The sequence below is a fragment of the Tenrec ecaudatus genome, chromosome 13 (genome assembly GCF_050624435.1).
Source record: "Tenrec ecaudatus isolate mTenEca1 chromosome 13, mTenEca1.hap1, whole genome shotgun sequence".
Lineage (NCBI taxonomy): Eukaryota > Metazoa > Chordata > Mammalia > Afrosoricida > Tenrecidae > Tenrec > Tenrec ecaudatus.
The window spans coordinates 32,986,931-33,002,153 of NC_134542.1; the positions used below are offsets into that span (position 1 = coordinate 32,986,931).

A 15,223-nucleotide genomic window follows, 5' to 3' on the forward strand; every position below is an offset into this window, starting at 1 on the left:
ATGCACGTTGGAAGGGTCAGTTTGAGATGATTGGGAGCGCTTGATCTTGAATCCAGTCACCATTGGGTACGGTTTTCTGGTTGGACAACTCGGAAAGAAGACGAAAAGGGTTGGAATGACTGACTGCAAACAAGAAGGCAGTGAAACGACCTAATAACGCCTTCAAGGGTGGAGGCGGCTGAGCAGCGGACCGACTCCGCTGAGCCCCAGCCACGGTGAGCAAACAAGAAAATGCAGCCCAAGAAGTGTGCCGCTGTGAAGATGGTTTCACAGCTGTGCGGCCAGAAAGCCTGCGGTGCTGATGGGTGGGGGATACTGGAAACCGCCCCGCCCCCCCATGTTCGAAACATCAGAGGCATTTCCATCGCTGCAAGCCCATAGGCAACAACAAAGCCATAGGCCCTTCATCCTTTCTTTGTGGCTGCCCTCTCTCAGCACAGGAAGAAAGCACAAGGGCTGAAGCCACCAGGGAAAAGGATTACCCACCCCCACCCTTAGTATCTGGGGAAACAGTTTTATTACTTTACATTTTAGGGAGTTTCCCCAATGGGCTTCGGTATTTCTTCTTCATCTCCCTGGTCCTAAATGCCGAGATGAGGTGGGCATACTAGAAATGCCGCAGAGGTGGCATGGTTTGGGACAACCCACGTCAAGTAAGAGGAGGCAGTTGAAGAGACATCAAACCCACTTCCAATGGGAGACACCATGTCTCCGGAAAGGTTGCCTCTCGTGTTGCTGCAGGCGCTTTAAAACACACGTGCCGAACACCAGAATCATGTGCTCGGTCCACTCAGGATCATGTGCTCGGTCCACTCAGGAGAATGTGCTAACCGTAAAGGCGGGGCACTCCTTCACAACACAGCAGTGGGAAGAGTTCAGGGACATGTCTCTGCTCGCTCACGGGATGGTTTTCCCCAGCGGCTCGCTGGTGGCGGATGGCTGCGGATGGTGCCGTCCTGCCATGATCTCCCGGGCTTAAGGCCTGGGCTCCTGGAAGGGGAGGAGCCAATGACACCTGCCCAGACAGCTAAGCCTTTGGGTAACGGAATCGGACCCAGGCTTTTCTGAAGGAAGGCTTTGGTGGACAGAGGGAGAGCATGTGCAAGGATGCCGAGTGCCAGGGGAGAAGAAAAAAGGGTTCCTAGGGAAGGGCGAAAGTAGAGAAAGAGGAGGTTGTAGGTTGTAGAGGAACAGCACCCGGCACAAGGCAACTGAGCGCAGACTGTGTCTCCAGTGGGGAAAGAGGGGTGGGGTGGTGGCCCCGTCAGGAGTTGCAGAGAGAGAGAGAGAGAGAGAGAGAGAGAGAGAGAGAGAGAGAGAGAGGATGCCGTGGACCCCTGGCTTCACGTAGTCTGTTATTACTGAGCGCACTCTTTTGGTCTAAAGTTAGCTGGAGATAATGATGCGCCTTTGGGGCTCTTGGTCACACTCATGCTGGCCCCATCCGGATTCTCACAGATATGATCCCACCCTGAGGAACAGCTGTCAGAGGTACCCCCCGCCCCCCGCTACTAAAATTCACTGACTTGATGCCCTGACTCCCAGCCCCGTAAGGAAGCACAACAGACTGCTAACGTGAAGCCTCATGAAACAGCAGGCCAGCTGAGACTAGGACTCTGGTCAAAGACCCCTCCTGCTCAGAGTTTTCTCCACACGGCAGTGTTACTGGAGCCGGCTGTTTTCTAACAAGTTGCAGAGAATGCCAGTCCAGGACTTCTGTTAATGTGTCCCGCGGCCTGGGGAAGACACCCCGGTGGTTGAAAGGCAAGACATTGATACATCATTATCCCAGTTCGGGATTGCAGCCTTCGCTTCCGGGGAACGTTAGTCAATGGGGGTTAAAGGGTTCTGGGTTTGCACAGTCACGCCGAGAAGACAGACCAAGCAAGGCGTGAGCGTGTGTGTGGAAACGTCTTCATCCACCCAGACCTCATAGTCACGCCACTTTCTGATCAGGGTCACCATGAGCGAGTGACCCCTCAAGCTCCCTGGTCACGAGGCAGCAGGCCTGGCTCTGGAGTGGGTCTGAGGAAGCCCACACAGCACAGCGGTGGCCAGGGACATGCTGCATCGTGTGCAGAGTCAAAGTCACACGGTTAAGGATCCTTTTGTCTGAAGGCACATGAGAAAGCCAGGCCGGGCTCTCGGAAAGAGCGGTGTTTCTGATTCACAGGTCCCCCAGCTGCTCACCCCCCTGCCACCCCTTACAGGAGTGTGGGGCTAGTAGCTTTTCTACACATCTCAACCCCTCACTAGAAAACAACCTCGCCTCTTGGTGCTCTGTCTAGGGGACGTGAGCCCTGAACCTCTACAGAAGAACGCTAGCTGCTTCCTTTCATCCTGGAAGGCTTGCCCCTCTCCGGGCCGGCATGGGCCCCTGGGTCACAAGGCCCCAAGGATTCCAAGGAAGCTTTCTTCTGGCCCGCAGGCCCATCTGTGGCTGCTGGACTATTCTTGTCTGCAACACAATGCTGTGCACCGACCTGAGACGTTGTTTTTCACATGAATTTTCCAGTAGCAAACATAAATAAATAACAGCGAGACACAGCACAGTCACCCTTTGAAGAAACCAAGTGGAACTCATTAATCATGGAGACCAGGGCTCTGCTGGCTGAACCCGGGAGAGAACCAACAGCTCTTGGGAGCCTCGTGGGGACCACACCCTTTTCTCCACAGAGAGGCAATCTGGGAGGAAAAGAAATCCTCGGGAAACCCTTGGGATTAAATTTCCCTTCAGCTAAAACTGCCCCGAGGCTTCCCTGCTGTGAGAACCACCCCGTTTTAGGGAAAGCCGCCTCCTGGCGCAGGGAATGTGGTCCAAGCTGCCCACCACTCAGCTGCCCTCCCCGACGGTGACCGAGCCCCTTACAGAAGTCAACCCTCAGGCACGTGAATCATTTCTTAAGGTGAAGACAGGCGCAACAACTCTGTGACCTGGAAAAGTGGCCGAGGGACACAGCTACGGAAACACGCAAGGCTGTCCATTGGAGTCTTGTGTGCAACGTTTAAAGCAAAATGGGTCGAACGAGCGAACCTGCGTGCCCACCACCAGGGAGCAGTGAGTGAACCGCTGCCAAGGACGGGACCGAACTGTGGGTCCGACAGGAGGACCGTCAAGACGTTGCTGAACGGAAGAAGCAGGTGGCCGGCCAGCCAAGTGAGCACACACCTGATGCCACGGATGCGGAACGAAACACAACAAGAAGCCCAATCAATGAAGAAGACCGAGCCACGTACTTCTGCATGGGCACGTGTGCAAGTCAGACAGACAAACAAACCATCTTTCATGGCTGTGTCCAGGGAGCGAAGCACAGCGTGTCCAGAGGGCAGTAGGCTTTTACCTTTTCGGCCGTGCACTGTTGGCGGACGGGGTCATGTCTAACTGGTGAACCAGTCCCGTCAAAAAAGAAAGCCAGCCAGTTGATGTCCTGACCTGTGTCCCAACAGCCTTTTGGCCTCAGAGACGACGATGGAAATAAGCCTCCGAGGGGAGGAAGGGGACTGCTCCACCCACCAAGAACCCCATCAAATGACCTTTCCGATTTCTTGGTTCAATGCCTCGGGGACTTTATTTCAGTGTTTGGGGATTTCAGAGGTCAACCCAAGTCCAGTAACTGCCCAGAAGAGAAGAGAATGTTTCTGAATCTCCTGTCCTCTGGGCAAGAGGAGCTTTGCCGATAGTTGTCTTGAAACTGTCCACTCTCTGGAAAATGGGGCTCGGCTCTTTGGCGAGTTCCCAAATCTTGCAAGTCTTCAGCACTTTGCTTTGGGGTCAAAGGAACCTCCTCGGGGGCGGTGGGCACAGGAGCTACCTGCAGGGTGTCTTTCTGGTTGTACCCAACCTCTGTGCATACCCAGTGCACCTGATCTTGGTGAAGTTGAACTCAGTCCCGTGCTAGCCCTACATTTTCATCTATTTTAACCAAGGCAATTCTCTCCCCTGCTCAATGGAACACCACCCAGCTTGTGCGTGTCCCTTCTCCCCTCCTCTGTCTCTGGTTGGCGTTGTTTTGTTTTCTTTGGGCCGTCATTGAAGTGGATGAAAGGCAAATCGCAGCTGCGAGGACCCCAGTGATCTGCACAATTAAAGAGAAACAAGCCCGCACCTACAGATGCGCAGCTTGGCTCTGCTGTGTGGCCCAGAACGCAGCCAAAGGCCAAACTCGAAACCGAAGCGCTTTTTCATCACAGATTACAGGAAGGCCACAACGCTTTCGCACAAACAACGCCGGGGTGACTGGAGAGGGGTGAGGACAACAAGCATGGGGCTCGTCAGGCTGGCTGGCTCCTGTTCTCCTGGCTGAGAGTGCAGCGCTTGGAGCAAGTGTGCACATCGAAACCACCACAAGGACCCGGGAGAGGCAGAAACCAAGCACAAAGGGCCCCTGACGCCCGGTGTGGACAATGCACAGAAACACCCAGTCTGTCACACTGATGCTTGGGCTACATTTGAAATATGACACAGAGGACTGGGGACAGGTGACCGGGCTGCATTCAGTGCCTACGACTGGAATCCCAATAGTCTTTGTCCTTCAGAAGTAGTCAGGGTACCCCGTAAAACAAGCCAGGAACCAAAACTAGCCATGATGAAGCCCACAGGTGGCTGCATGAAGAAGCCATGCTAACCAAGCACACCAGACCCATTTGCTGCCTTGTGGTCTCCAGGAGTCAGAGAGCTGGGTTTCTGGGGGTGGGGGCGGGGGGAGGGCTTGCCCGAGCTGCTTTCCCAGAAGCAGATCACCAGGCCTTTCTGCGGAGGTGCCTCTAGGGCAGTGGTCCTCCACCTTCCTCACGCTGCGACCCTTTCATACAGTTCCTCATGTGGTGGGGAACCGCCAACCATAACATTATTTTCGTTGCTACTTTATCACTGTAATTCCGCTACTGTTATGAATCAGGCGACCCTGGGAAAGGGTTGCGACCCCAAAGGGGTCATGACCTACAGGTTGAGAACTGCTGCTCTAGGTGGTCCTGAACTTTCCACCTCACAATTCCTAGCCGAGCACATGAAACCACGTGCACCGCCCAGTGGCGGGGTAGCCCCACCAATGTGCTCCCCAGTCCGTTTGGGAGCGTGCTGACTAAAGCCCAGCTCTGGGCTTGAAATGAACACTTTTGAAATGCTTTCAATTTATTCTCAAGCAATAGCATGAAGGATAACCCGTTGTTTAGGCAAAACTGGGAATTCTGCTCCTCGCCCGATGAACCTGCGGTGCTCTAGTGACGGACATGCTGCTCAATCCTGCAGAGGACAGAGTGGCACCTACGCGGAACCATGCAGACAGACAGGCCTTCTGTACGCCCTGAAGACAGAAGCCCGGTTCTGTTGGGTATTGCCTGGACAGGTTTTATGTGGGTTCCCCCAGGATCTTCTAGACACGGCCCTATCCTCAAGACCTTGGGGGAGAGTTCCCAGAGGTCAGAGGTGGCTCTGGGACTGAGACCATATTCCTCACACATCCTCATGGGCAGGGACTCTTGGAAAACCTCTTTGTGACATTTTTTAGGGAACACCACTGAGAAATAGCTGGGAGACCATCTATTTTTTAGGGTGCTAATTTTTTCCCCTAATCCTCTTCTTGTAAAAAAAGACTTCCTTTACTTAGATCACTGACTATCCAAAGAGAAGGGCAAGGGGGACAATTTTTGTTAAATAATTTTTTTCCCCAGTAAGGTTCCTAAAGTCCCTTCTCCTCATGGTATTCACAGGAAGTTCCTCTTATAAAGTATATGGGTGTCTGTATTAATGACTAAAACATGAAGAAGCACCTGTCTGAGGCCCACGCATGCTACCAGCTCCCGCTTTGACTGGGGAAGTACTCATATAGGGGCCACGCAGGTCCCCGCGGCAGTCATGACTTGGTAGGTGAGGGAGGGGTAGGCTGTGGCCATTTCGTCAGGGAGAGCTTCATTCTCCAGGAGGAGCTGAGGACAGGGTCCACCGCAGCTGGCCCCACTCCCTCTGGGGCTTCAAACGCAGAGTTTCATCCCCAGAGACATGCCCTTAGGAGGGATTTCATGGAATCCCATTGAGCAACGCAGGGCAATGTAGTAACTTTCCCCCAATCCCACACTAATCATCAAAAAAGTTGGCTCAGCTGCACAGCTGAGAGAAAACTTCTCACAAATAGTAATAAAAATAAAAGAAGGAAGCGTTTTCTCCTCGAACTCCCGGAGAAAACCCCTAGAAATGCCCTGCAGCTCCACAGTGTGTGAGAACTGGGCAAACACCCACCGGTTCGAAGCCTGTACTTCAACTTTGTTTTCACAGGCAAAGCAGGAGAGGGGGGGAAAAAAAACCCAGATGTTTATAAAAATATCATCATTTTATTACATTCCACACAATACATTTTCAAATAGTTTCCAACGTCCACAAGTTATTTTGACACAGGCAATGCAGAGAAGGGTGTCACAGTTACAGGGCGAAGGGTGGGTGGGACAGGATAAGAAGCAAAAATCTTGGTGTTTTTTTTCCTTTTGTTGTTGTTCTTTGGTAATTTTGGATGATTTAGGGGTTTGCTTGCCTGTTTGTTTCTTTGTAAAGACAGTTTTTTCAAAGATGGGCATCGACCGTACACCCAGCGCTAGATTTCCCATTCAATTCTGGCTTTACTCTCCAAAGCGTGGGACAAGGGAAAGGGCCATTCTGTTTCCAACATCATAGGTTGTCAATGGCGATGCTAGGAATACTCCCCCACCGCGCCACCCCCCTTTCCTTTTTAGCCACTCAGGAGGTGGTAACGATGGTTAGTAGTCTATCAAGGAAGAGAGTGTGATCCCAGACACGGGCCCCTCCTGAAGGTGTGACCGTGAAACCTCTACTAAGACGCTTTCCCTGCCCCGTGGAGGCCTAGGATTCGCTCACTCATACGTCCATTGGTATACGGATAGTTGCTATCTCAATTTCTGTCTCCGGAGTAGAACTTCTGACCACATGCACACGTGCATTCACCTTTCCAGGTTAATTTTTCTCTAGAAAGAGAGCGACCCGTTCCTCTAGCCATGAACTATGGGGATTTTGCTCTTCAAAGGTGCAAGGCATGACATTTCTACAGACCGGCCCTTTTAGCAGCGTACGTGGCTAGTCTTATGAAGGCTACTGAGCGGAAAGAGCGGCCAGGAGTGAGTTGGGTAGAGAGGGCAAGTGAGGAGGCGAGAAGGGGAAAGAGAAGAAGGAAAGGGGAGGAGAGACAAGAGGTGAGATCCAAGGGAGAGGGAGAGAGAGACAGGGCAGCCTGGGATTCACGAGCTATGAGCTCCCGTACGCTCAGCGATGGCATGAACATAAAGAGGATGCGTTTTCCCCACGTGGGGTATCCGATAAAGATGCAGCCAGTTCACAGAAATCGTTGCTGTCTTCTCGTAAAGAGGGGACACACTGGAGGGTCCGTGGTAACTCGCCAGTTTCGATACCGCCTGGACGTTCCAGGTGTTGTCTCTGGCCTCCAGGGGCAGCTACGGGGATGCCAATCATTTTGAGGGGATGCCTGGCCCCAAACACACACCCGGACGTGGGCATGTGCACACCTGAGAACAAAAAGCCCTTAGTGGCCTGGTAAGGGAAGTCACCACATGGAATCCTGAACCGCTGCCCACCTCCCCCTCCCGGGCCCCGTCTCCATCTTCTGCCGCAGTGTCCTCAGCCACGTCTCAAAAGCTCAGGTTTGCCCCTGCTCGCTAGCTTTTCATCTTTTTCTTGGCAGGGATGCTGTGGCCGAGCCTGAGCAGCTCTTTGAAACAGAAGAGTGGGAGAGCGCCGTTGTTTCAGGAGGAGGAAACAAACCAGCTGTGAAAGTGAGTGTGGGCAGGGGACTTATCTGGCTCCGCCAAAGAATGCTAAGCCCCCCCCTCTCTCTCTCCCAGAAAGCCCACCCCACTCCTTGAACCCGATCTTGTTTGTTCTCAACGGGTACCTGGAGGCTTCCAGCCCAAGCCACTGTCTTGGGAGAGAATCTTCTGCCTCCCCTGTGGGGTCCTGGAGGGAGAAACAAACACCCTGGGGGCCGAGTCTCAGGACACGGACAATCTTGTGAAAATACGTGTCTCCTCTCAATGCAATTGACTTCATTGCTTAATCCCTGCTGTGTGCAGTGTCACCAGGCACGTCCTCTCTGACACCCCTCTCCCTGTGTCGATCAGAGAGGACAACTGGACAGCAGCAGCTTTCTCTTCCTTGTCCTTCTGCTCTTAGGATGAAGCAACACCCACAGATGGCAGGCCAGTCCGCTTGGGCAAACCTGACCGATGTCGCTAATGCTTTGGGGTGGAGGTGGGCGTGGGGTCGGGAGGCAAGTGGGTACATGGAAAAAAAGTGATTACTTTCTATTTTCTCAGAATATGGCAGTGGAGTCGGGAGACAGCTTCCTATCTGCATGGCTGTAGAGTCAGACAGACATGAACACCATGAGGGGAACGTGGTACACAGGCTATGACGGGGATCCGTGCCACACCAAAGAATCCAGTCTTCCACCCTCGTCCTCCTGCCCCACCAAGGCGAGCCTTCAAGGTGAGCGACTTGGAAGAGACAATTCGGTCCCTCCTTGTCCTCCCTCCTCTCCGTCTGTGTTCTACTTAACCCCATGACTGCTTTGTATATGTCCCTTTCAGGTTTGTTATTCTCTGTGACTTACTCCAACATCGGACTTAACTGATAAAAGCTAAACATTCATTATGAGATTCTCTTTTATATAAGGCAACATGAGACCGATCTGCTTCAGGGCTGGAAGTAGAGATGGTTCCGTCTGCACCCAATGGCTGTTATCTTTTTACCTCAAAGACACCAGGACACACCAGGGTCATGTCTGAGTCCATTGGGGGAACCTTCCTCTTGGGTCAGGTGGGTTGTGGGGGGCGGGGCGGGTTGGGGCGGGATGGGGACAAGAGGGCCACATTCTATTCTGTGTGACCTCTTATTTTTCAGGTACCTGGAGATGACAATGACAGCCAACAGAAACCCAGCCAGAGCTAGATAAGGCAACAAAAAGCTTCAATCTCTTCTCCAGTAAACAAAACTAGTACAGCATATTATTTTCTTGTAAAATGTACCCCAGGAGAAGGAACACAAGAGTGAATAAAGGGGGTCCTCACTGTCTACAGTCACTCCACCCCCCCAACACACACACACATCCACACACATACAACGAATCACAGGTTCTCTCTCACACTCACACACCCACACACATAGAGAGCTACCCCCCACGCACAGACACATACTATGTACAGACGCACAGGTCCAGGTTTCCCATCAAGTCTCCTGGCAGACTGCCCACCGGGAGGAGGTATGGGATAAGGCAAGGGGAGGAAACTCAAGGGGCAAGTCTCTGGAACAGAACCAGCTGAGCCGTGAGTGGTGGAGCGCTTAGGGCGGCGTCTCTTCTCATCACAATCCCAGATGCAGCATTAGAGTTGGGTGGTGTTGGTTTGGAATCGACCAAAGAAGAAGAAGAAAACCAAAGAGCCCCTGGCGAATGGCTGGGATGGCTACAGGCGCCCAGGGTCTGGGGACCCAGGAGAGAGATGTTTGAGAGTTCACACAGAGACTAGGCGAGGAAAACAAAGTGCAAAATCGAGGCAACGCGTTTGCAGTCTTTCTCGTTTGTTTTGGGTGCTGTCCTTGCTTCGGCCCTCAGCAGCGGGAGCCGCGTTCTTGCTCTAGCTTAATGGTTAAGGTGGGCTCCACCGCCAGAGGGGCCCCGTTGGTGTAGTGGGAGGTTTTGTAGGTGATGGAGTGATCGGTCTTCTTGGCCGCATAGCGGAACCGGTGGTAGTGGAGGACCAGGGCCAGCGCGACGGAGACCAGCACCAGCATGGCGCCCCCAGCGGCTATTACGTAATACCAGTAGGCTGGGATGGGCTGCATGGGCACCGTGTCCACTGTGGGCTCGGTCCCTGGTAGGAGGGTGCCCCCTGGTGGAGAGACACAGAAGAGTGTTGCTAGGCTGAGAGCATGCAGACTAAACACATCATCATCATCATCATTAAAAAGAAGAAACACACATGCGTTGGAGAGGTCTGGGGCAGGGGGCTAAGGTGGTCCCGAGCGTCTAGTATTAAGCAATATCATTTCCTAGTCACAACCTCAGGAGGCAGGTACCATCAGACCCATTTGACAGATGTGAACACAGAGGCCCAGAGAGGTTGGATGAGCAGTGGTCAAAAAGCTATGAAGTGCCAGAGGAGGGGACTCAACTGCACGTCTATAACGCCCCCTCCTTTCTGTCAAAGCACAATGACTCTAATGCACAGGTGCAAAATAACACACAGGCACACACACAGGTGACCACAAACCAAACCAAACCCACTCACAGCGACCCTACAGGGCAGGGTAAACCTGCCCCTCTGGGTTTCCAAGACGGGAACTCTTTACAAGAGTACAGAGCCCTCTCTTTCTCCCTGGAAGCAGCTGGTAGTTTCGAACTGCTGACCTTTCAGATCGCAGTTCAATGCATAACCACCAGGAGTCCTCTACAGACATGTAAATGATGTTAACATGATTCCTGGGATGCAGAAAGGTAGAGTCGCCAAACGGGTAGCAGTACCGTATTTGGTCTGGCTGCCCAACATTCCCAAACAGTGTATTAATTAGGCTGGCAAGACTTGAAGGTGAATTCCACTTTGGCTTGCCAGGCCTCCGGTGCCCACAGGATCTGCCTGGTCTTGTTCAAACAGGTCAGTTACCACTGTCAAGCAATGACTAATGCTCCTTCGCTGTTCAGTTGGACGGAGGATTTTACAAGCAGATTGGAAAGGAAGTGGTAACCAAAAACGCAGGCCCAAAATGATAGTGGGTAGGTGAGAGAGAGCGCGAGTGAGAGCAAAGAGAGAGACGGGTCTTAATCACAGCGAAGACCAGAGCCTGGAAGAGAGGATTGAGGAGGCAACCACGTTCTCTGGCTGGCAGCTGGTTGCCATGGAGATGATGTAGTCCATGTAAGCCCAGGCTAACTCTGGGGAAAGACTGGCTGGAGTCCCACTCCACGCAAAGCGGTGCTACAACTTGATTCTCCGGAAGATTTACATCAGATGAGAATCTGGCTCAGAAAAAGGTGAGGAGTTTTGAGCTTGCCCAAAGCAGACATGGTCTTTATTTCTGAAAGTGATGTATGCTTAACCTATGAAGAATGCCTGCCTCCCTCGCTGATTGCCTCGAGTGGCGGTGGCCAGGAAGCCCTGCCTTCCCTCCCCCTGGAATGCGGCTGGAGGGGAGCCTGGGCATGCTCTTGGGTTCCCATCCTTGGGGCGTGTCTCCTCCTTTCAAGCCTCTAGCGGAGGGACTCATGGTCCTCTGGGGCTCCACCTAGGCGTCTGCTCAGAGGAGACGCTCAGAATTCTTGGAGGAGAAAAGACGGAGCTGCAGCTAAATGCCTTTGTCAGAATTGGTATTCTCCAACTCCATTGTTCACAGAATGCCGGAGTCCCCTCCCTGATTTGAGAAATGGTGGACGGGGAGGGTCAGATTTGACCGTAGCTGCTCAGAGGAACATTTTCCTGGGAACATCGTTCAGATCGCACCCACCTTCCCAGGTCCCTGCCACTGGCCAGTGCTGTCCCTCTGCTAAGGGGCAGGGACCATCAGTATCTCTTGGGCTACGAAAGGTCCCTCAATATTGGAAGGGCGTTGAGGAAGACTTGTTGCTCAGTACCCCACTCCCACTCCCAGCACCCACATCTATAGCCTCCGAGATGGAAAGCACCACAGAACATCCCCCCCCCCCAATGCCCCTTTCTTCACCTCTGAAGTCTCTCATGATACTGCCTATTGACTTGTTCTGTCCCCAACCCACCTGAGGGCTTTCTAGCATCGTTTCATACTCTCAGCGCGGCTGAGAATGGACTTTCTCTCTTTCTCTCCATGTTGGAAATTATGCACAGAAACAGAAAAGCAGAAAGCAAGGTGCTAGAAAAGCCTCCTGAAAATGGCCAGCTTGTGAGGCACAGTGAACTGGTATCCACTCATTATTCAGGTCACCAAGAGGATCTGCTGCCTGGCAACCGTCCTGCTGTTGCATTGTCATGCAGGTGCAGGCACACACCGGAAACAACAAGTGTGTGGTGGGATAGGCCCACGCTCCTCAGCACCCGCCACGTGACCCTGAAGGGACCCTCTGGTTTGGTGGCCCAGCGAGGGCCACGCTCTAACGAGGCTGTTGCACCTGCCCCTAATGCAGCCGTTCTCAACCTGTGGGTCTCGACCCTTTGGGGGGGCCGAAGGACCCTTTCACAGGGGCCACCTAAGACCATCGGAAAACTCATAAATATTTCACAATATATAATTACATGTTTGGTGATAAATCACTATGCTTTCATTATGTTCAATTTGTAACAATGAAAATACATCCTGTGTATCAGATATTTACATGATAATTCATAACAGTAGCAAAATGACAGTGATGAAGTACCAACGAAAATCATTTTATGGTTGGGGGGTCACCACCACATGAGGAAATGTCTGAAAGGGTCACAGCATTGGGAAGGCTGAGAACCGCTGCTCTAGAGGGAAGACGATGCATGCACAGGAGTCCCGCTCCATCCGAAACACCGGAGCAGACCACAGGCACAAGCACAAACTTGTGCCAAGCAGAAACCTGTCACGGCAGCCGGGTTCCTTCCATCACAGCACAGTCTGAGTTCAAAGCTGCACTCTTCCTTGGGCCAGCACGCCGGCTGCCAAAATTCCATATGCCATCTAAGACTCACAGTGCCTGCACCGGGGGGAGGTTGAACCCTTACTGCTACTGTGTGCGATAAGAGAGGCAAAGTTGGGGTCCAGGGGAAATGATGCATCTAAGGGGTCCCCTGGAGGCACGTTAAACCATCTATGTGGATTATGTATTTAGAATAAGAATATTGATCTATCACCTCAGAATTCTGCTCAACTTTGGAAGACAGGCTCCACGTGAGGTATAAGGCCTCTTCCCGACCAAAAATTTGTGACAGAAGCCATGGGAGGACATTATTTTGGCAATTTAAACATTTCCCTTGCCCATTTGTTTGGTAAAATTGGAAAAAAGCATATTATATGAATTTGTAGTTTTAATAATTTTGTTAAACAATACATCTAATATAGCTCTAACAACTCTTCTCTCAGCCCCGACAAATAATTTTTTGGTGACCTAAGGGTGTGGGCAGAGGTTCCTCTGAACACACTCTGGCTACAGAGCCTGTTCCCAAGGGCTCCGGGGTCTTCATCAAGGGTGGGCACTCACTGGCTGTGCCAGTCAAGAGGCAGAGGTGCTACCTCAGTGGGGGTTAAATCCTATTGGAAGCAAAGCATGTTCCCAAGGAATGGCGAGTGGATGGATGGACAAATGGATGAATGGCATCAGGTGAATAACATTTTGCACCAACTTTCAGGCTCCCTAGGAAATGTGTTGTGGAGCATCAACCCCTTTGCCTGGGACAATCATACTCAGAACACGACTGTTAGACACGAACCTCGTCACTCATAACGTGCCTCCATGTGAAATGGTGGGGGGTGGGGGAGGGGGCTTCTGGGATATAGGGAGCCCTAGGGCACAGTGGGTTGCATGTTGGACTGCTAACAGTGAGGTCAGCAGTTGGAAACCACCGGCTGCTTTGTGGAGAAAAAGGAAACTTTCTACTCCCATAGACGTTTACAGAAACTCAAAGGCGCAGCTCTGTTTTGTTCCTACAGGGTCGCTGTGAGGCAGAATTGACTTGATGGCAGTGAGTCTGGCTTTTGGCCTCATTTGCTATCTATGTCAGTTGGGGTGGCCTGCCCGGGGCTTGGGCTCCCAGAATGGTTAAGAATTGCCCAGCGCAATGTGTGATGCCGTGAACTTGCCCTCGAATTCTTTTAGTTTCTGCAGTTTATTCATCCCTCTTAAAAAAAAATTGCGGAATGCTTTCAAGTCATGAGCTATTTTCCATTCATTCATGCACACCCCTCACCTAATACTCCAAAGAGGAAATCGATGCGTTTGAATTATGGTGCTGACAAAGAACATGAACATACCCCCGCGGGTGGGCAGAAGAACAAACAAATCTGTCTCGGAAGAAGTCCAACCAGAATGCTGCTTAGAAGTGAGCATGGGGAAACCTCCTCCTACGTTTTGAAGAGGCGATCAGAAGGGACCAGTTCCTGGCAAAGGACATCAGGCTTGACACAGTAACGGTCAGCAGGGGGGATAAAGGAAGACTTCAATGAACTGAACTAAGATAGTGGCTGCAAGAATGAACCCAAACAATGAGAGGATGGTGGGCGTGGCACGGGGCGGCAGGGTTTTGTTCTGTTGTGCCCAGGGATGCCCCTACTCGGAGCCCACTGGATGGCCTCGACCAACAATTGCTTTTCCATCGTGCGGGGTATCGAGGAATCTATTGAAAGAGCCAAAGCTCCAAGTTTTGCAAGAATCAGGAGTCTTCTACCAGGACTGTTCTCTGGAGACAGGGGCTGCGTGAATGCTGCCTGAATTTTAAGAAACAATAAATCCTGAGAAGACATACACACACAGAGGATAAAATCAGGGGGACCTAGACAGCAGGTAGCATTTCTTCCACTTCTCTTGTGAAAGTAGTGGTGACGGGGTCACTCAGCAAAGGGCACCTGCAGCCGGAACTGCAGCTCTAGGGAGTGGACACGGCCCGAGTGGCAGGCATCAGACAATGCAACAGCTCTGTTGATAGCTCATGACAACCTGTGGACTCTCTACCACGACTGATGTAGTTTTCAGATACAGGACCTGAGGACGTGGGAGTATCAGAGGTTCTCAAGGCGTTCTCACTGCCATTGAACCCACACTGGCGCAGAGGGACCCGAGAGGACAGAGTAGAAATGCCCCTGTGGGCTTCCAAGACTGTAACTCTTTATGGAAGTTGAAAACCCCATCTTTCGCCCAAGGAGCTGCCGGTGGTTTTGAACTGCCGACCTTGAGGATCACAGCCCAGCGCTATCTACTCGCATAAAGAAAGGGCAGTTGGACCCTGCCCATGAGGGTCACTGTGTCTGAATCTCATGGCTGCAGTTTGAGGAAATTGAGGAGGAGGGCAGAGAGGCCCGCTGTCAAGCCCAAGTATGGGCCTGGTGCTCTTGGTGAGTCATTTATCCTGAGAGTCAGTTACAGAGAGAGCCAGCCCTGGAACTAGCTGGACTGAACATGCAGCCAACGCTCTCACTCAGGGTACCAGCCTGTGGGCTAAACCGATGGCCACATGGTTGTGTAAATAAAGTTTTATCAGAACACTGTCGTGCTCCCTTGGTGAG

At 52.1% G+C, this 15,223-nt stretch overlaps 1 protein-coding gene across 4 annotated transcripts in view; it reads right to left on the reverse strand.

Annotated features, from left to right (window-relative positions):
• The window catches only part of NRP2 (neuropilin 2), a 130,636-nt gene that overhangs the window by 12,551 nt on the left and 102,862 nt on the right, over positions 1-15,223 (reverse strand). For 2 of the 4 annotated variants that reach the window (XM_075530362.1, XM_075530363.1), the window contains exon 16: positions 6,308-9,906. The exons of the other annotated variants lie outside the window; for them this stretch is intronic. In XM_075530362.1, coding sequence (XP_075386477.1) covers positions 9,626-9,906 — 281 coding nt within the window. In that variant the 3' untranslated portion in view covers positions 6,308-9,625. Of the gene's footprint in view, positions 1-6,307; positions 9,907-15,223 lie in introns of those variants that run through there. 4 annotated transcript variants of the gene reach the window in all.